The 21,547-nt window shown below is 38.7% G+C and overlaps 1 protein-coding gene across 6 annotated transcripts in view; it reads right to left on the bottom strand.

Moving 5' to 3' along the window:
* The window catches only part of TMTC2 (transmembrane O-mannosyltransferase targeting cadherins 2), a 330,806-nt gene that overhangs the window by 120,165 nt on the left and 189,094 nt on the right, over positions 1-21,547 (bottom strand). For all 6 annotated transcript variants that reach the window (XM_067559871.1, XM_067559869.1, XM_067559870.1 and 3 more), the window contains one exon: positions 14,922-15,750. In XM_067559871.1, the coding sequence (XP_067415972.1) occupies positions 14,922-15,750 (829 nt within the window). The remainder of the gene's footprint in view (positions 1-14,921; positions 15,751-21,547) is intronic.

Genomic DNA, 21,547 nt, shown 5'->3' on the forward strand with positions numbered 1-21,547 from the left:
GACATCTGTCCCATTTAGGGTGACCAGATGTCCCAATTTTATAGTGACAGTCCCGATATTTGTGGCTGTGTCTTATTACCCTCCACCCCTTGTCCTGATTTTTCACACTTGATATCTGGGCACCCTCATCCCACTATTTTGGGTCCCACATTTGTTCTAAATCTTGAATTCTTCACTAGGGAAAGGGCAACTGCTCTTCTGTGACCTGTCAAAATGCACTGCTGTTTGTCTTCACTAAACCATGGGTGAGGTTCATAAAGATTCCTTTTCAGAAAAGGCAGGTTTTGAGGGAATCTTCACTTCATCCAAAGCATGCCGGACCTGGATTCTTCTGAAACTAGTCAATATAAACTCAGACATCTCATGGAGACTGAAACAGCAGTGCTCCTTATATCCCCCTATTGTAGTATGCCCAGACCATCATGATCCAGGAAGGCAAAAAACATGCCAGAATCAGCATTTTCCAAATACACTTTTGTCAAAAAATTCACAACCAGCTCTATTCATATGAGATGTACTACTCCTGTGGTATATAATCCTACCAGAATTATTAAAAAAAAACCCTTCAAGAAGCTGCTCTCTCTGTTGCTAGTGGTTACATGGCATGAGCTATTGTCGAAATAGTTTAATGGAATGCTTTTTTTCCTTTTCATATAAAGTTTCCTCTGTTTCAGGTTTTACAGTGCTGTCAAAATTGATTTTACAATTGCTTTTCTTTCCAAGACTGAATCGTAAACTAGCCCTTGGTAGATGTGATATACACCCATTTTGGAGATTAAATTATTTATTAGTGCACCTTGTTCAGAGTAATCTAAGGTTGGCCAAGGTGTACTTTCTCTAGCAGTGTGTGGACTTTAAATTTTAGGAGGTGTAGAGTTTGCTGTTTTACTGTATTCTGAACCTGTTGTGTAGGAGAGTACAAGGAAAAAAGGTGTCTGTGCAACAAGATACAAAATCTTGTACTTTACCTTTTAAAGGAATGCAACTAAACCAAAAGAATCTGTGGTGTTGTTGATTTAAAAGGTGGCACTCTTCAAAGTCAAATCTGAATTGATGCAGAAGAATGGTATTGAAGAAGAATACTGTAGCTGGAGGTATTATCTTTTAGATAAGAAAAAATATATGTCCTAGGCACTTGAGAATTTTAGAAATCCCACGGCAGATTTTGTAAAATATCAGGCACCTTTTAATCCATGTGCATGGTAAAATACCAATTTAGGAAATACGTTTTACTGACCAAAATTCATCCTCCAGTTTCAACTGTATGTGCTGTTCTTCCTGTTCTAAAGTATTGCTGATGTGCACTATGAAACAGTCAGCCTGTCTAGCTCCAGAAATCACAGCATTTCAGTGGTAGATAGCATTATTGCTGGGTACTGTTGTATGTTAATGAAAAGCTTTGGGATGAATGGGAAATGGGAGGCTCTCTTGGGTTCAAATCTCACCCCAGCAGGTTGCGACCAAGAGTTGGCACTCTCCTTTGGATTATTCAATGGCTTTTCTGAAATGAGGTGTCTCCATCCAGTTCTTAGTAGAATGGACTCAACATTCTAAAAAAAAAAGCATGCTGTCACAACTGTTAGGGAGTACATTGTTGGCTGTTTCAGCACAGAGACATTGGTAATCAACATGAAGAATGCATGACTCTTACTCTGAGGGCTGACCACTCCAGATCATTTTTGGGACATATTGACAAGATAGTATGGGGAAGCTGACACTGGTCCTGCCCATGCTATGTCTGTTCTAGAAGTACAATTTATATGTCTGTCGACCATTCATCTTAGATGAGTACTAAATACACTTAGAAAATTTTAAAGTATAAAATACAAAAAGACTAAAAAAAAAAATCTTTTCTCCTTTGCTATTAACTTTTATGTGCATTGAATTCCTAGCATGACAGTCTAAAATTCCAGTGTGTCACCTTTTTTTTACCACATATTCTTAATACCTTTTCACACTGCACAGAAATTATAGTTGTAAAGTAGTAATAAATAAGATATAAATTATAAATGTACATGTTAGCACTTTACACCCTGTGGCAATATCACCACAATGAAACACATAACAACAAGGTACAGTGGTTTAATTCTCACCTCCCTGAAGCAGACTACAGCAAATATGAAAAGTTATAACCGAAACTTATTGTATTATATTTTCCCATTCATCCTCAACATTCTTCTAGACTGATTATTTCATGACATTTAAAATGAACCAAAATGTCCACTTCACAATCTCTCTCAAATTCTCTGTTAAAAGGTTGGAAAGCTCTGCTTCACCTTAGATAGCTCATTAGAATACCAGCAGAAATTTATTTTGCTATAATGAAATTAAATAAATTAATGGAGTAAAACTGACAGTACAGTAGGCATCGGTAAAGATACACAGTATTACTCTAGTCTGTAGTCAGAGCAGACATCTTCACTTTTTTTTCTTATCCATACATTTCAATTATTCCACAACAGATTGACCATATACTCATGTAATGTGAGTGTCTAACAGATAAGGCATTAGATTGGGAGCCAGAACACCTACATTTTATTCCCAGTTTTGCTACTGACCTGTTATGTGACCTTGAGTTAGTCACTTCAACTGTCTGTACCTCTTGTTCCTCTTCCCACCCTTTGTTTCTTGCTATTTTGATTGTTAACTTTTTTGATTAGGGGTTGGTTCTTGCTACGTGTTTGTACAGTGCCTAGCAGAACTGGGTCTCTAGACACTACTGAAATATACTGAATATACACTGAAATATACATAAAATTATAATTATGAGCTATGATAAGGAGGAGATAAGCAGTCTTTTTGGAGCAGATGAAAGAAAGTTAAAATATCAGTGACAGGTACAGAAAGTACACTGTACTATGAGGCCCAAAAACCTAGTCTAGTTATTGCATAGCCCTTTATTTCAGTTAGTAACAGGAATCACATCAGTGCCTAAACCGCTGCTATCTATCTAGATACTTATGTGGCCCTGCTCACTGTTGGATTAACATCTCCCTCGCTCAGAGGGGATTGGGGTAGTGTTCATTATGAAAAACAGTAGTGAAAGCTCACGAGTCTCTAGGGAGTTTTCCCTCTGTTCTGGCTTGACAAAGTTCTGAGCACAGGTAGCTACAGCAGAGGCACATCGACACTGCACTCTCCTTTTGGTGGCACACAGAGTACTTAAACTGCATGCCCCCACAGAATGTATGAATAGCAGTGTAACAGTGTGGCACTGCATAGGTGAGTAGAGTAAAGACGCTCCTGAACCCCATGGTATATACTCGGGTATGTATTCTGCACAGCTCTCTACTCCCCAAAGCACTGTCTCATTGTCTATTTTTAAGCATGTAGTGTCCCGCAGCTGTGCTGCCACTGTTGAAGTCTTTCCCCACTGCAGGGAAAGATTCCTGAACCAGGGAGCTGCCAGAGCCTCTCTCCACCGCGGGGAGCCTTTCCTCACTGTCTTCCCGCATTCCCACCAAAGCCTTTCACTGCGGTGAGTAGCTAAACACCATAGTGTCGACACAGCCCACTTTTCACTGTGGCATGTAGCTACACATAACCTACATGCTGCCACAAGTGGCGTGCTGTATAGACATAGCTTAGGTCAGCAAGTCTGTAGACTTAGGCTCCCACTCGGTAGGAAAAAACATATGGGAGGGTGCCTATCCCCAAGGTCCATGGAGTTCAGTGACGTGCCACGTGAGTGCTGGGATCCAACTGAGGAGTTCTCTCTGCAGAAAGGAGAGAACACCACACTAGTTACACTGTCCACATTAAAAGGTTATTTTCATAGCCATACAGGGTAAGATATTTTTTTTTCTTCTTTTTAATTGAAAGGTTAGATTCCTGAGAAGCTGATGGCCCTTTCCTTTCAAGGATACCTTACTGCTTGATAATGGAGAGTGGATTTTTCAAGCCCTGGCCTTAAGCACTTACAGTTTATTAGAACCAATTATTTAGTTCCAGACAGAAAAACTCTTCTGAATGGAAAGGTCAAAAAAGGTTCTCAACAAAAATTTATAAAGTCTTGAACCATATCCTCTACTGAGTCAATGTGGAACCCGGAGTAATTACTGTTCCATATTTTAAAATAATTTTACATTACACTTTCCAATGATACTTCGTAAAGATATTCTGAAGATTAATTAAATAATGTTTTAAAGCGCTTTTTATACAAAAATGGATACATAAGTGGTAAGGATGATTACTTTCAGGGTTTAATGTTTTTCACGTAACAATCTACTTCACAGAAGTAACACAGAACATTTTGGTTTGCCTTAGGTATTTCTGTTTTCCATAGAATTCCAAATACAAACAACATTTGTCGAAATGTACTGTAAAAGTATCCAGAACAACAATTACCATAATCGTTCTAAAAATATTTGTTAATGTGTATATTCTGATCAATTCACCATCACACATTGTTTGCCTGCCAACAAAAACATTCTGTTTCTTATTTCTTAATATGATAAATGAAGAGTTTCTGTACACTCATAACTTTTTAATATATTTTATATACTGATTTTTCATATCAGCAAATATCCGCTAAAGCGCAAATCCACTCTAATACCGGTGACTCATCGTGCTCCCCGTGTCCATAATCTATTTTTTCCCCACTAAGAGTGCCAATTATATTGTTTGCTCAGCCCTTCTTTGTCGAAGACCTTGGGAATGATGGCTCAGAGGAATGGAGGAATATACACAGCAGAAAACGGTCCAGAGCACAGAGAGCCATCCACTGCTGCGTCAGCATGGTTGCAGATGCAACTGAAGAATTTTGGAAGACTGATTCAGTCTTGTCTCAAAGGTTTGAAATCCAGATTCATAGTATTTGCATTTATTCATAGACATTTCTCATTATGCTCATCGCAAGTGCCTAACATTTCTCATGTTACACCAGACTATTTTTCCAGACTTTCTGCAAGGCAGTTCTATCAGCCCAATCAAACTGAGTGAAGGCCTTGAATGTCTTACAAAATGGGATTACTTTTAGGCATCACCAGTTTGCTCATTTCAGCTCAGACTGTGGAGTCTTTACTCACTTTAGGGAGTACATACTCACTTAGGTAGTCCCATTGGTTTTAATGGAACTAATCACATGAATATATACTCTGGTGTGTGATTAAAGGCTCCTCACTGTAGCATTAACAGGAAATATCACATTGTTAAGAGGGTTTCCACTGAGTATCAAATAATCCTGAACAACTGCGGTACTAAAAAATCTGCTCCGCTCTACTGCATGGTCCTTTCTGACAATGGGGATTTAATTGAAAAGTCACAGACTGAGTACCAAGTACTGCAGGGACAATGGCCTTGACCCTGTCCCTCTGGAGCATAGTGAGGACAAATTAAATGTCTGATTGTCTTTTAAGAAGGGCTGACTTATTCTAGTGGTATTCCCATGTTATACATAGACAATTGCTCCCAAACCAATATTATTCAAAAGTCCAAACCTTTGACCTATGCAGTAGTTATTACTAGAAAATTTTGTTTCTAGTTTGTTTATCATTTCATCATTAGAAAAAGTTGTATCTTGTGAGATAACTTGGTTGGTTTCGGTCAACTGGTATCCAATATTTTAACTGGAAAAGAAAGAAATCTGCCAAAGGAAAATGTCATAAATGATCTACTTAGGCTTTTTGTCTATAGTGAATTGTGAAAGCTAAAATAAATAACATCTCCAGTCTTGCAGACCTGTACTCAGAGATGGAAGAAAAGTGTTCCTTGTAAGAGCAGCCAGTTAAAGAGCAAGCTGATTAATCTAAAGGGCTTCTTCACATTCACAATATAGCCATATAAGAGGAAGACTGAAAATTCTGCCCCTATATCGCTCCTCATTTTGTAACCTTATAAATACTTTAAAATAATAATTTGGAAAACCTTTGCAGACAAATACTGCAATTACCTCAGTCATCATTCCATTTTTCTCCGCAATGGTGAGTGGAAAGGAAGGAGTTAGTGTCTTATTGAGATAGAAGGGAGGGCAAATGGAAAGCCACTTAAAGACATGGGATCTGAATATCATTTGTGCTAATCTGCCTTTACATCCTCCGGCAGTGGATATAAATTACTGTTATACTCATTTTACAAACCATTTGCACTGTCAGAGCAGAAGAAAGGGGCCTTAGTGTATATGAGAATGAGTACCATGAAAAGTCCTGAATAGAAAAATGCAGGCATTCATTGCATACTGAGTATCAGTAAATAAAGAAAAGCTTTCTCATAGTTAATGTATAAAAGGTACAGTAATGGACACTCTTAAAATGACTAGATCTAACATACTTATTTAAATATATTCAGATGAAGAACAAACCAGAATACTCTTATTTTTCCTTCTACTACTTCTAACTCATCACCTCTGAAAATAAGGCAACTACATAGGATACTTAAATACGGATCTAAGTGCCTATCTCAGCACTTAATTTCAAAAGTTTTGCTAACTTTATATAAGATAGATCTGTTAAATTTGGGGTTTACAAAGAAGCACCTTTCTATCTCTTCCAAAAACCATCAACCTGCCTCTGTATTGGGGTGATTGCAGTCAACAGGTATTTATGATTGGAGTTCAAAGTGAACTAGCAACACCAAAAATGCTACAGCTACCTCTGAATGACTCCTATATTCCACAAATAAGTGGCAGTGTCTCACAAAGCAGTCTTTTTTCTTTGATTATTAGGATATGCAACGAAATCTAGGCATTTAAATCTATAGGGTGATTAATGATAGACTTTAGGATTCACAGATTAGAAGTGAAATTGGTCCTTACCCAGAAAAAAGGATACTTTTTTCCAGCCTTATAAGGCTGAATATTGGGCTTTCTAGTATCCTTTTGAAAGAGAAAGAGATATCCAACAGTGACTTAGGTTTCAAAAGAAATGACAGTACTACTAAAGAACTGAGAAAAGATCACTGACATTGGGGAATAAATTCAGCTCTTTGTATTGAAGAGCAAGTCACTTCCCTTCTGCTTTCCAACATAATTAACATATCCAGACTGTTTTACTAAGGCTGGGCTACATGTAGTATGTTCAACTGCACTGAGTGCCTACAGCTCTCCCCCAAATAACTTGCTAGGGGTCATTCCCTCCATACCCGTCAACTATTCAGGGCAGTGGCACTGTCCACTTACAGAGCCCTGAACTATTTTCTGAAGGAGTAATTTTATTTAACCTTCAGACTATTCTATGGCTCAGCCTTACTGGACTGAGCTTTCTTTTTTTAAAGCAGTTATGCCCTGCATGATTGATGGACAGGCAAAGACTTTTCAATTTATTTCAAGAACTCTAATTTAAGTATTCTCTATAGTGGCTGCCCTTTAAAACTTGCCTTAGATAAATAGATACATTTACCTCAGCATTTCCTATACAATTCATACTATTAGAAGAGTGAAGATTGATGTAGCCATGTGTGGCTGTTATTAATTCATACATTCTAAGGCCAGAAGGGACCATTATGATAATCTAGTCTAACCTCCTGTATAACACAGGCCGTAAGTTATCTTGCTAAAAATATACAGTGGTCCCCCTTAAACCTTAGATAAATAAGTTAACTTTAGTATTGGCAGTATATCCTATACAGCAGTTACCACACAGGGAATATTTGCCAGTTGTTGGAAACATTTTGTTACACTGAAAAAAATGCTTTCCCTCCCTCCCCACCACTAACTTTATCCAGAAAATAGCCAAACAATTTTTTATCAAAAAACAAACCTCAGACAGAGATAAAACATGAAAATGTTCATCCTTAAAGGTAAATATTGAGAATTATAAGCAACTGGAAACAGTAGGCTATGATGGAAAGCATTAGGCAACCTTAAATATAAGCCTTTTTATACTGTTCCACCTATAACTATTTTTTAAAAAGCAAAGAACCATGTCTAATATATCACTCTAACCACTTTTCTTTTATGTTTATCCCTGTCTCCTACTTTTTGTATGTCATTTGTTTTATTTATTTTTTTTATATTGTAAACCCTCTGGTGCAAGGGACCACATTTATGCAGCACCTAGCTCAATAGGACATTGATCCTGACTGCAGTGTCTAGGCACTACCATAATAGTAAGAATAAATATCTCTCCTAATGATGAAGTAGTCTTCTTGGTTTATCTAAGGCAGTGGTTTATCTAAGGCATAGTGTAATGCTGATCTTTGTACATTAACAAAAATACTTTGCTATTAAGTAAAGTTTTTATATAATATTGAATTAAGTCAACTCCACCATGAGATATTTCATACAATAACAATAATATAGATAAATGTTTTTGTAATTTTAGAGGAGGAGGAGAATCGGAAGTTGAGTGGTTAACTGACTCACCTATGGCCGACAGGAGGCAGTGGCAAAACTAAGTCAGAACTCAGGAGTACCTGGCTCCCTGTACGAAGCTCAGACCTCCTTTCTTTCTTAAGAGGGAAAATATGCTAAACATTAAAGTATGTAAAGTTACTAAGTGGTGTTATCTTTTATTCCATTTATGTGTGGAAGTCAATGAACTAAAGTGACTCTGTATTAAGCCTTAATTTTCATGGGAAGCATTTCCCAGTACCCACAGCAGTGGTATTCAAATAACCTGTACTTGTCTTAAACCTTGTCTACACTTGCAGCGGTGTGCAGGGTAGGTGTAGCTACACCTCACAGTGAAAGGCAGGCTGCATTCACACTGCAGCATATAGCTACAATTGGCAGTGAATGACTTGCACAGTGAAGAGGCAGTGGGAAAAGGGCTGTGGCAAAGGGTAGCCTCCTTCCTGCTTCCCCTCTGCCAGGGCCTTTCCCCACTGCTGGAGCTTTTTCTTTTGACGAGGAAAGACTCCAGCAGTGGGGAGCTACCCAAGCCTTTCCCCACTGCGTCCCCACTGCCAGAGCCTTTCCCTGCAGCAGAGAAAGGCTCCAGCAGCTCCCCAAGACAGGGAAAGGTACAAACACTAAGGTTCTGCTCTGTCTGCACTCTACTTGCCTAAGCAGTGCCCCACCATCTACACTGGTATTTATACCTATGCTAGGTGGGCATGCTGTGACTGTACTCTCCACGCCACCATAAGTATAGACGTACCTTTAACGTGCTGTCATTATTGGTGAGCATAAAGGAAGTATCAGAGGAATAAGAGAAAACTACTCATGCTATGGTTGATAGAAGAGTTAACATTTTTAATACTGTGTTAGACATATGGAGAACGTTAAATTGAACAATATTAATATGTACAAAATGGGCAAAGTATATTCCAAATGCCCATGATATAAAAGTGCCATTTGGCTGCCAACTCAAACACACTACACTATGCTGCAATTCACTGGGAATGCAAACAGAATGTGTGGTATGCAAGAAGCCTTGTTCTTCATAGAGCAGCAGTGGAATGTGCAGGACCTATAGCTCTAGGGCTGTTTCAAGAGATTCCTAGCCCATTGCTGGCAAAATTTCAATTGTTAATAGTGGCTCTGTCTATACTAGGAGAAAGACACATTGCTGAAAACTACTGTCAACAATGGGCCTCCTCCTTTTCCTCAATTAACTAGAGAAGAAAAAGGTTTAACTCTTGTGCACAATCTTGGTTTGTTACATTCTTTCTCCTCATAGTAAACCTATCTGCTTTGCTGTCTCATCACTGAGACCACATTGAGACCACTGAGACCATATTGTTTACTACAAAGGCACTGAAAACTGTTTTGTCCTATTTACCATGCCAGTTATTACGTTTTCAGTGTCCACTGAATGGTCAGGGAAGGGGGAAGGAACCCACTGATGACAAAAATTGTCAGCTAGTGGTCATTTTCCTACATAGCTAATGCCAATGAGAACAGGCTGTCAGATCAGATGGAAACAATTTATCATATTTACTTCTACCAAAGTTCTCACTCAGTGCCACTGGAGTGAATGCCACGGCATACAAAACACTTATTTAGATGCACTATTTTGCAGAAAGGACAGATACCGTGTCAACTCAAATCTGCCGTGTCAACTCAAATTTGAGCTCAAACTTTAATTTTGCAGGAATCAAATTAAGTATATATAGGTCTCAAAATATAAACAGACGTTCGTCTCTGATTTTTTTTTCTTCACAATACCTATTAAAACAATTTTAAAACAAAGACATTCTCCCACTCTGTTTGTAATGGGAAACCAGAGGGGAATTTAACATTACAAATAGTGCAGCACCTGAATAACCAGAAAATGAAACTTGCTATTAAAAAAATGACATGAGGTTCATAGACTTTCATTGTTCCAACAGAGAGAGGCAAAAAATAAACAAATTATGCAAAATAAACTGAATTCTAAATTAAGATTCTAAGAATGCCTTCAATTTAAACAGAGATGTTAGTAGTAAGTTAATTAAAACAGAGAATTAACCACAAATGGACTTTTAAAATATATATACAATCATGCAAGTACCATGTTTTCCTGTGCATGTAAAAAACAAAACAAACACATACCATTAAATGATCATGCAACAACCAGTGTATTTAGCTATTTCATTGATCTGCTTTGCTATGCCACTGCACTTTTACATACTCATATCCTGACATTCATATATATTTTATACAGCTGTTCCTTGCCAGCTCAAAGCCATAGCAGGCAATCTTCTAAAAAAACACAACAGTTGTGAAGAAAGTTAGAAATAGGTCAGAAATGACCAAAGCTGAATGCTATTTTAGCAACGGGTAACAAATGCAAACTCCAAAAATAATTGGGCTAGTTTTAAAACCTTCCTACAGGCATGAATATAATGACAAGTGATTCATCCTGCTGGAAAAAAACTATGCTGTCCAGAGAAGGAAATTTCTTTAGCTCTTTCAGTTTTCTATTCTAGAAAATTTTCTTATGCAGCCTGCCTATAGCAAAGGCAAGCTACCCTATGGGCTACACTACTACCTACTGGAAAAACAAGACAACTGAGAAATATCCAAACTGGAAAGAAGGAGACAAAACATAGTTAGGCTTAGACTTTCTGTACCTAATAACTTTTCACATGTGAAAGTTAGAGCTAACACACCATGGCCTTCTGCTGCTGTACTCCTGACTTTTACTGATTCCACAGAATGATATTTAAGAACTGATGTGCCATGCAGTAGGCAGGGCATGTACAAAGTAACACTAGTTCTAAATCAAGGACGCTCTGAGGCCCTGCTTCAGGAAAGAACTTAAGCACACACTGAAGTCCCATTGAATCCAATGGGATTTGAGCACATCCTGTTCCATTGACATCAATAGGACCTAGGCACATGCTTTACTTTAAGCACCAGCTTAAGTGTTTGCCATAGTACCAGTTTGGTCAACCATCCCTAAACAGTTAAGGAGTTGCATCAACAATAATTTACAGATCTAAAGTTAAAAATGGCAGCAGAATCAGTGAATATAGCCAAATAAAGAATCAATCTGCATTACAGTAAACATCCAACCCTCTCTCGATTATAGTTTTTCATTATTTATTTATACTTTTGGGGTCAGTGTCTATGTTATCAGATGGCACATATTTGAACATCCAAATTCGTTGGCCTGTTTCCTAAAATTCAGAATGACCTGGTTGATAGCATTTCACTGCAAAATCTGCTCCCTGATTTTTGATATAGTAAAACCAGAGATAACAATGAGACAGTGAGTACAATTATTTTGTGTGTAATTATAATTTTATATTAAATTTGGGGTAATTTGTACTATAAAGAGACTGACTGTCAACTTTCAACAGAATTGGAAATACTGTCACAATTTTTAAAACTTAAAAAGGAAAATAAAGCTTCACTCATTCAAGTGAGGGAAACCATTGCTTAACAGTTAGATTGCTCATTAAGTTGAGGATAGTCACAGAGAAACATTTCTCCCCATCCCTCCCTGATGTTGACATGTATGCAGCCATTTCAGAATCCATAAACTACGTTAATCAATTTTATCCGTTTTCCTCCCAAGTCCTGACAAACTATAATGAGGCAAGACTCCGCTTGTCTTGGAGTTATTTAAAATACTAGTTATGAAAAAGTCCCTGCTTATACCCAAATGGCAAATGAGCAAGCATGATAACGGATGCAGATAAGGAATCCCAAAACCACACTTCAATTCCATCAGCTAATGACTGGCAGCTGCCTGCTGTACACTGGGTCAAACAGAACCACCTGTTTGTGTGATGGCTTTAAGGCAGTCTTAGAAGACTACATTCACCTGATTCTTCTGGGGCATTTTTTTTGGGGGGGGGAGGGGGGGGAGGAGGAGGATAGAGAATGGGGGACACAAGTAGAAAAGCGTTTCATGCTTTTAACTGGCTTTTTCATATCATCTATGATTGACACGAGCAGTATGGAACAACCGTCAATTACAGTAAGGCTGCTACAGCCTGGAAGGGTGGGAGCTTTCATACCTTCTACCTTAAGACAGAATTCCACTTCCTTTGCATGCACCTAACACAACAACAAGAATCCATAGAGGAGTTCCAGAGAGGGTGAGAAGAGGCAAGGCAGACATGTCACTGACATTCTCTTCTCTCTTCAATGGTGGGACAAAGGGGGCAGATTGAAAGACTGTGTCTCAAAACCCCATGGTGGCTGCCGCTGCCAGTGTTGACCAAGCCTTAGAATCTGAAAATGAAGTCTGCTTGTCATGCTAGGAACTTTGCAGTCATGCAGGCTTAAGGCTCAAAGGATAAGTCTATATTGCAGCTGGGAGCATTTCTCCCAGCTTGGGCAGACAGACTCATGAAAGGTGTATAATGAAATTAGCATAGTTTGTCTTCTGGAAGAGAACTGCCTAGTGCACCATTTCTAGACACCACCTCTACCATGCTTCTCAGTGGAGTGGCACTTAATAGTGGCAAGGAAAACTCTACAGAGAAACTAGTGCAAGACTAAGGGATAACTAGTACACAATCACTAACATCCTGGGAACTGCCATTAGGGACAGAAATAACAATGAGAAATAAAAGCAACAGAAATCATCTTGTCAAATGAGGACATATTCTTTTCTTTTCAAGGCAGACTGGTATTTGCTGTGTATCTTATATTGACAATCAGCACACCAGAATGCATATGCATTGCAGTGAGGATTATTTACGATATGGCCATTCAGCTATTTTATTTTTCTTCGTTGTCCGTTGCATCTCTGAACTAGTTCTGCAAAATAAAAAAGTTAGAAAATGGGATGTGCTTGTCATTCACACAGTTAACACAAAGTCACTCACTGTAGCATCAAGTCGTATAACTTTATATATTTACCCCAGGGCTATAGAAATATGAAGACAGCACTAGAAAATTAGGCTGACAAATGACAAGTAACTTTAATGCTGTTTTGCAAGGCATTTTATCTGCAAATTCCTCCTTCCCTTTCACTGACATCTGCATTTACCTTTTATTATCATGGTAGCTAGACTGTAGCATAGCACTGTTATCTTACCCAAAGCAGTTTGATCAGCAAACTACTGATTAAGCATCATGTGATGAGTTGCTGAGCAGAGTACTGTAGGACTCTACTAGTTTTTTTCATAACAGACAGAAATCATTCTATAGATCCCTTCTAGTTCCACTAGCAGGCTTAGTGCAAGATATTTTGTTGTTGCTTCAAATATCTGACACTTATGCTTTAATGCAGTATTGTTGTAGTTGTGTTGGTCCCAGGATGTTAGAGACACAAGTTGTGTGAAGTAATATATTAGACCAATTTCTGTTGGTCAGAGAGACAAGCTTTTGAGCTCACTCAGAACTGAAGAAGAACTCTCTGTAAGCTCAACAGCTTGTCTCTCTCAGCAACAGAAGTTGGCCCAATAAAAGATATTACCTCACCCACCTTGTCTCTCACTTAATTCTTTAATGCATTAGCACATTAGGATAAGCCTGTTTGGCAAAAACTTTACATAGTGCTTTGAAATATGGGCTACAGCAGCGGTTCTCAACCGGTGGTACGTACCACCGGTGGTATTAACGGAGGGCTGGGTGGTACGCGCGGCGCTGAATCCGCCGCCGCCGGATGGGCCCTCCCACCCACCCTTGCGAAACTCTGCTGCCGAAAATGGGGAAACGGCGGAAGGGTTTCGGCGGTGGGTATTGTTTCCGCCGCGAAACCCCGCCGCCCGTCTCTCCCCACCGCCGCGAAACCCCGCTGGAAATCCCTCCCGCCGCCACCACGAAACCCCGCCGCAAGTCCTCTCCCTTTTTTTTCCCCGAGTGGTAGTCGGGTCGGGTACAGTAGGGTCAAGTGGTACTTGACCTGACTGTACCTGGCCCAAGTGGTACTCGGGGAAAAAAGGTTGAGAACCGCTGGGCTACAGCATAGTTTCTTAACCTGTGGGGTACAAGAGACACAGTCAGGGGGTACGTGGCGAAAAACCCAGTGAAGGGAGGCATGAGGCAGCTGCCCACTTCCCACCCAGTTCCAGGTCCCAGAATGGAAAATTGAGTGTTGGGGTACTTATTACAATTTTCAGAAGTTAGGGGTTACTTGTTACTTAAAAGGTTTAGAAACACTGGGCTACAGTCACCTTCCAGTTTGAATAATACGAATCCAGCTTTGTTATGTGATATCAATCTTGTCTACACCATTTTAAGTTTAAAAGACAGAACTTCCCTCAGGTTCTCCTTAATTATTTCTCATATTTCCTATTCATAACTACTGGAAAGTCACAAAAAAAAGTTCATCAGGGAGAACAGATACCAGGTAATGGAAATTACTGGGCAGAGTCTGTAATGCTAATGTTTCATCTTTAATTCCAAAGAACAGCACATAGATCCTTAAATAAAGTATCTTCTTACCTTGTTTTTCCCCCCCAATTTTCTGCATATTAATATCAAATCTGTGATACCTAATCAAAATGCATTCCTGATTTGCCTTCTTTTTACCATATCAGTGTACTCTTAATGTACATTTCTGAAATGTCTCTTCTGTAAGCACAGTAGATAAACCTTGAAAAAAAAAGACAGACACAGAAAGGCAGGAACAAAACATTCACCATGGAAAGTGTATTACCTTTAGCTGGGTTTACTTTTATCCCTGACCTATACAGCATCTCCTCATTCTGCCAGTCCCCATTCCTGACAACAGCCTTGAGTCCATAGAAAAGAATTAATGCAGCAGTGGCATAAAAAATCAAGTTCTTCAGAAAGCGCTTTTGGGCTTTGACATAAAGGGCTCTGGCACCCGCTGTAATCAGCAGGCAGAAGCCCATACTAGGAATATATAGTACACGCTCTGCTATTACAAAGCCTACATAGAAAAATAGGTTTGTGGCAGGAACAAAGGGCACTATTAACAAAGACAGAGACAGAAGTACAATGTTCTCAGTTGAAGGAAGCTGAGGTCTCTGGATTACATTATTTTTTATGCCATTCTCTTCTTTCGATGCAAAGCTGGACTTCAGCTCCAAACTCTTGTACTCCATGTCTGAGTAGCAGCTATGCCCATTAGTATTCTGCTTGCCATTCATTACAGTTTTCCCATTGCATTCTCTCTTATTGCTGGAACTCTTCAAGCTAGAGTAGGCAAGGAGAAGGAGTCCTGCATAGAAGGCCACAGTGTGTAGATTCCTCCAGTCACTGACTGTTTTAAGAAGAGGCACAGCATCCATGGACCAATCAAAGCTGAGGGTGTCCGGACACAGCAACAGCCAGAGGTTCTTGGTCGGCAAGTAAAAAAAGGTCAGAGTGCGTGTAAGAAAACTGTCAGAATCAGCTGCTGGGTTGTCAGAGTTGGAAAAGCTTGGTGGCTTGTTGCCCATCCAGTACAAGCGGACACCCAGCAGTGCAGTCCCCCAGAAAGTCAATAAACCAATGCTGAAGAAAAGGGACAAATTCTTCCTCTGAAACCAAAATAAAGAAAGATTCATCAATACAAAATAACATCAGAGACTTTAATTCATAATGATGGGTGCTGAAACCGCTCTGTATAATACAAAGAGAACACGACATATATTTGGTGTGCTTTAGTTTCCCACACTTACACCATGGGGCTTTCTGTCCCCTTGTAGCTTATGGATCAGAGATTTGTGCATCTGCTACAGCCTTTACGTTATCAGAGCTGGGTCTTTTAGCTCAGGCAGAAGCGATCCCTATTACCTTTGACCCACACCCAGAGTCGTGTTATATTTTGATTATCCTTACCACGGAGAAGCCTACTTTTTTACTCATTCTTTGCTCCTTTTTGTGGCTAAAATACTCACTGTGCAGATTTTATTATTGATAATAACTGAATTTATAGTTTCAGAAGGTGCTTTCTCAACAGCACTGGAAATTGAAAGTTTCTGTTTATCCATTTCAAGTTTCCCCTAGTATGCTTCATCTGGAAAATGAAGGGACTTTGCAATGAGATGAGAGATTAAACCAGTCAGATTTCAAATTTGGTGTCTCAACTGAAACTGCTACAAATGGAGTCACTCTGTGATAAAGATGCTTGCAACATGTACACCTGTGTTTTAGGAACTGAACTAAAGTCACCAGCTCACACCTAAAAGCCACTGGATGAGCTGCACCACATTTAAATCAGTGTCCCAAATGAAGAATGCGTCTTAATAATTCAGCTCTTCCCAATTCTCTAACCCATCCGAGCATGTTATGACCCAGATTTTGCCATATCTTTAGGTGACTGTCTACTTGTTTATACTGATTTTATGCTGGTGCAATTCCATCCTCTTAAACTGAGTTACTGTGGCACAAAACCAATGCAACAGAGTGGAGAATCAAGCCTTTCACATTCATTACTAGTTTCACACCTATCAGTTTGTGTTTGGGCTGATCACTCAGTGGAAACTGATTTATTTAAAGGTCATTTGGAATTATCAACTTCAATGCTTAGAAAAGTGAGCTTCATGGAGTGTATGCGGAAAGAGTAGTATTGCCTCAGAAAACAAGATGGAACTCTTACGGTATCCAACACAGCTAAAAATCAATGAATTTTAAAAATTATAACTAGAACAACATCGACCTATTATAACTAAGCAAGGCAAAATTTTTCAGACTAAACCATTCTTTTCCAAAAAGTGCAGATTTGGGTTGACAGAAACATTTAGCCAATTTGTGACAAATTGGCCAAATTGTTTCAGTCAAAACACTCCCCAAAAAGTTTCATTTTGATTTTTGTGAAATCAAACATTTTACTTTTGATTAAAAACTACTTTGTTCTGATTTTTACCACAATTTCATTTTTTAAAAGTAAAAACCTCAACAACAAAACAAAACATTTCATATTAGGGAAAATGTAATGCTTCATTCAACCCAAAATGAGAGTTGTCTTTTTTGATGTGATAAACAACTTAAATTTTCATTTTAAATTGATCCAAAGCAAACTTTATTTATTTATATTTGGTTTGGTCACAGAACCAAAAAATCTGCCTTTGCACAGCTCTAATTTTGAGTCTTTAAGGTACTTCTTGTTAGCTAAATAATTCCAGATCCTCTGGAGGGATTTTGATGTCTTTTTTCCATTACTATAGTAATGAATAGGTCATCATTCATTTTGATTTTGTTAGAACTTACTCTCTGTATTTGATGCTATACATTCATAACCTTGTTATTCCCTGCCTGTTTGGTATTCAGGATCTCACTGTGTCTAATATCTTTCAAATAGTTCACTCTTGTTCTTTGTGGTAAAAAAACTTTCTCTTGATCTCATGAACTATAGGTATTTGCAGGGCTCAGTTTAGGGCCTATTGTTTACAGTTTCTTTATATCTACAGCCTACTGGTGCCCTTATTATATGACATTTTGATCATCATCATGTATCTGCTAATCACATGTAGATTTGTATTTCTTTTTAAAGATTTATTTAGGTTGTCTATCCAAGAATTTCATAATATTTTATATAATGTAGCTAGATTCACCCAAGGAGGAAATGGAGGCTTTAGTAGGAAGTAAGCAGATTACCTTACAGCACACTAGTTCCTGTATCTGAGATCAGTTATTCCCACTTAAAAATACTGCTTCAACTCTGAAGAACACCAAAGTCTCTTTTGAGTCCATATATTTTTCTGTCTATTCTAGCTATATTAGATTGTATATATTTAATCTCTCTAGAAACCAACAAGTTTTTGTCTATACCAGAGGTCAAAATATAGGTTTCCACTTCATGATTTATTTATTCCCAGGCCAGCCTACTGTAATAGCTTACATTTTATTTGTAATCTAGATAACACATCAAAACAGTAGCAGAACGTTATCCTCTGAGCACTCATGTTATGCCTTTATTTAGGTGACTGGACTGGTTATCACTAGACCTGAAAATTGAGTCTATATTTTATTATCAAAGCTTTTCAAATCCCAGCTCCGTTGCATTTACAGGGTGGTGCTTTCATTTATGCCCCTCACTAGCTTCTGATTTGTCCTTTCATCCACTCTCATTTCTCTGAATAAAATCCCATCCTTCTGCTCCTCAGACTCAGATATTTTGGAACTCTTTTTCTATGTACAGCAAAACTTTCAATTCTTAAAGCGACTCACAAAAGGGGAAAGTAAATTAGGTTTGTGCCCTTTTTGCTCTCTTATGAGGTCTAAAGGAGGACTGAAAGGATTTGCATTAAAAAAAAGGAGAGAGAGAAGAGAGAGAAGGGTGTGCTGCTTATATTTGAATTATAAATTCAGGTCATGTCTATACTGGAAGACTAAAGAACTAGCAAGATTAAGACATCCCAAGTACTAAACTAGTGAAACCAAGAGGGGAAATGAGCTTTCTCAGATTGTTAGCTCTGCTTTGTTATATTGTTTATTTTGTTAATACCTATTGAACTAAAACAATTGGAGGGAAATCTCCACTAAAAATCTCTTAACTGACCCCCTTCAGTTAAGGGATGAGAAAGTCCAAATTTCTTAGATCCCCAACAAAACCAGAGAAAAGTATATTTCAAATTCCTTATATTTAAAAGACAAGATAAGCAGAACTACCCTCCTACCCTCAAAAAACTTTCAGGGTCTTATTCATACATCAAAAAAAAACAGCAAAAGTACAAAAGCTCTCCATTCCATTAAACTCCATTTTGTAAGTAATCATAGAATCATAGAAGATTAGGGTTGGAAGCGACCACAGGAGGTCAACTAGTCCAACTCCCTGCTCAAAGGAGGAACAACCCCAACTAAATCATCTTTACATCTAAACTATGCTGTGATTACTTTTAGCATAACTACATGCTGTTAGTGCAATGTTTTGTAACAAGGGGGCTATCTCTCCCTCCAGGCACCCGCAACCCAGAATTGTGCAGGGGACATTCCCCCCATTCTGGAGGGCACTTGCATCCTTCCTGCCTGCACCACCACCTTTTAACTTTGAGGGAAAACTGCAGAGGAGTCAACGAGAGACTCCAGCTGATACGAGCAGAAGCAGTCATTTTGTATATTGAGACGTCATCTTGTAATGTATGCAGTTCTGATCTCCTATGTTCAAGAAAGATCAATTCAAATTGGAACAAGTGCAGAGAAGGGCAACTAGGATGACCAGAGGAACCTACCTTACAAGAGGAGATTCGAGGAGCTTGGCTTGTTTAGCCTAACCAAACGAAGCCTGAGGGGAGATATGATTGCTCTGTAAATATACATCAGAGGGATCAATACCAGGGAGGGAGAGGAGTTATTGAGGTTAAGCACCAATGTTGACACAAGAACAAATAGATACAAACTGGTCATCAATGGGTTAAGATTGAAAGTAGATGAAGATTTCTAACCATGAGAGGAGATAAATTCTGGAATGGCCTGTCAAAAGAAGAATTGGGGGGAAAAAAACCCAACTGGTTTCAAGACTGAGCTTGAGAAGCTTAAGGGGACAATGATAGAATGAAATTGCCTACAGTGGCATGTGGCCCATGTGTGACGGCTAGTAGCAAAAATCCGCAACAATTGGAGATGAGGCACTATATGGGGAGGGTTCTGAGAATTACCACAGAGAATTCTTTCCCATATGTCTGCCTGGAGAGTCTTGCCAACATGTCAAAGTTCTACTGATCACAATATTTGGGCTCGGGAAGGAATTTTCTCCTAGGTCAGAGTTGCAGAGACCCTGGGTATTTTTGCCTTCCTCTGAAGCATGGGGGCATGAGTCACTTGCTGTTTTAAATTAGAGTAAATGGTGGATTCTCTGTAATTGAAGTCTTTAAATCTTGATTTGAAGACTTCAGTAACTCAGCCAGAGGTTATGGATCTATTACAGGAGGGGGTGGGTGAGGTTCTGTGCAGGTGATCAGACTAGATGATCATGATGGTCCCTTCTAACCTTAAAGTCTATGAGTCTATTTGAGAACTTTCTACAGTTTTACTGGACTTTCTCTGCCCTGTGTTGACAGCCATTTGCTCTAACCCTCAGCTTCATTCTACACCCATATCTCTTACTCTTCCCTGCCCTGTTCCCCTCACCCTTTTTCCATCCCTTTTTCCCCCATTTAGCTTATCTCCCCCTACACAAATCCACAAATAAAATGTCATAGAACTAACATGCTGTCTGCTGCCATCACGTTGTTCACTCTATCTGTGTCCCCTACCCCTTTTCTCACCCTGTGTCTGTCTTGTCTATTTAGATTGTAAATAGATGTGTGTGTAGTGCCTAGAACATTGGGTCCCCATTCTTGGTTGGCCCTTAGACATTATCATAATAAACTTGATTAATTGTAACAACACCTGTGAAGCTAAGGCACTACAGAAAAACAAACTACTACTACTATGTCATGAATTTAGGGTATTATTTTCTTCAGGACTGAGGCCCCCACAAACTGTATGCATCCACTACATAGTAATTATACGCATAACTGGTACCCAGAGGTTTTGACTAGGATCTCTGCACTAGGGTATATTAGTATATTTGTTTGGTTTATTACATTGTACATCAAATCTACTTGATAACTTTTAAAAATAAAAGAAGTTTTTTAAATGACAAAAAAAGAAAATAAAGAAAGTCTCTTTATTACTCGTAATTGTTGGAGAAGAGACACAGAAGGGACAGGGAGACAAAGATTAATAGTATGGTAGAATTAATAAAGGGAAGGTAGACAGAACTCACGGAAATTGTGGAGGTTGGGGTTAGGTGGAACAAGAGATGAAGTAGAGAAAGAAAGAGCTTACTGAAAAAGGAGAAAACTAAGTGGTTTGTATATAGTAATCCAGACTAATGTAAGAAGTTTGAATTAAAAAGTATGTACGGGGAGAATGGGTGGACATTTAAGCCAAAGAACATTCTGTCAACTATATGAATATTAACTGGCGCCATGCATACAGTTTGCAAACTGGCCTTGTTTTTTCTCTTACATCTTTAGTAACAGTAAAGAAACAGTAATGTGACTGTGCTTTAAAGGTCAAGTGATCTACGTTTTCCCCTCCTTGCCTTATATTTTGAAGAAAAAAAACCATTCTGTATAAAACAGAGAGGCAAATGAAGAGATGAATTAGAAGACTGGATTCTTGTAGAACAATCAAATGACTGTTTTCATGGCTGTTTTGTGGGAAGACTGACAGGGTGAAATGAGACTGAAATAAACTGAAGAAAGAGAAAGGAAAATTAAGTTAAGGAAAAATCAGAAAATTGAAGAAGGACGGGGGTCAGGGGAAACAATTAAAAAGGATCTCATTACTGCCTCAGAGACAGATGATTCCTTCTGGACTCCTTTCTAGAGATTACTTTGCTGTGCT

The sequence above is a fragment of the Emydura macquarii genome, unplaced genomic scaffold (assembly GCF_026122565.2).
Source record: "Emydura macquarii macquarii isolate MOO-44397 ecotype Brisbane River unplaced genomic scaffold, CSIRO-AGI_Emac_v2 contig_2205, whole genome shotgun sequence".
In the NCBI taxonomy this organism is placed as follows: Eukaryota; Metazoa; Chordata; order Testudines; family Chelidae; genus Emydura; species Emydura macquarii.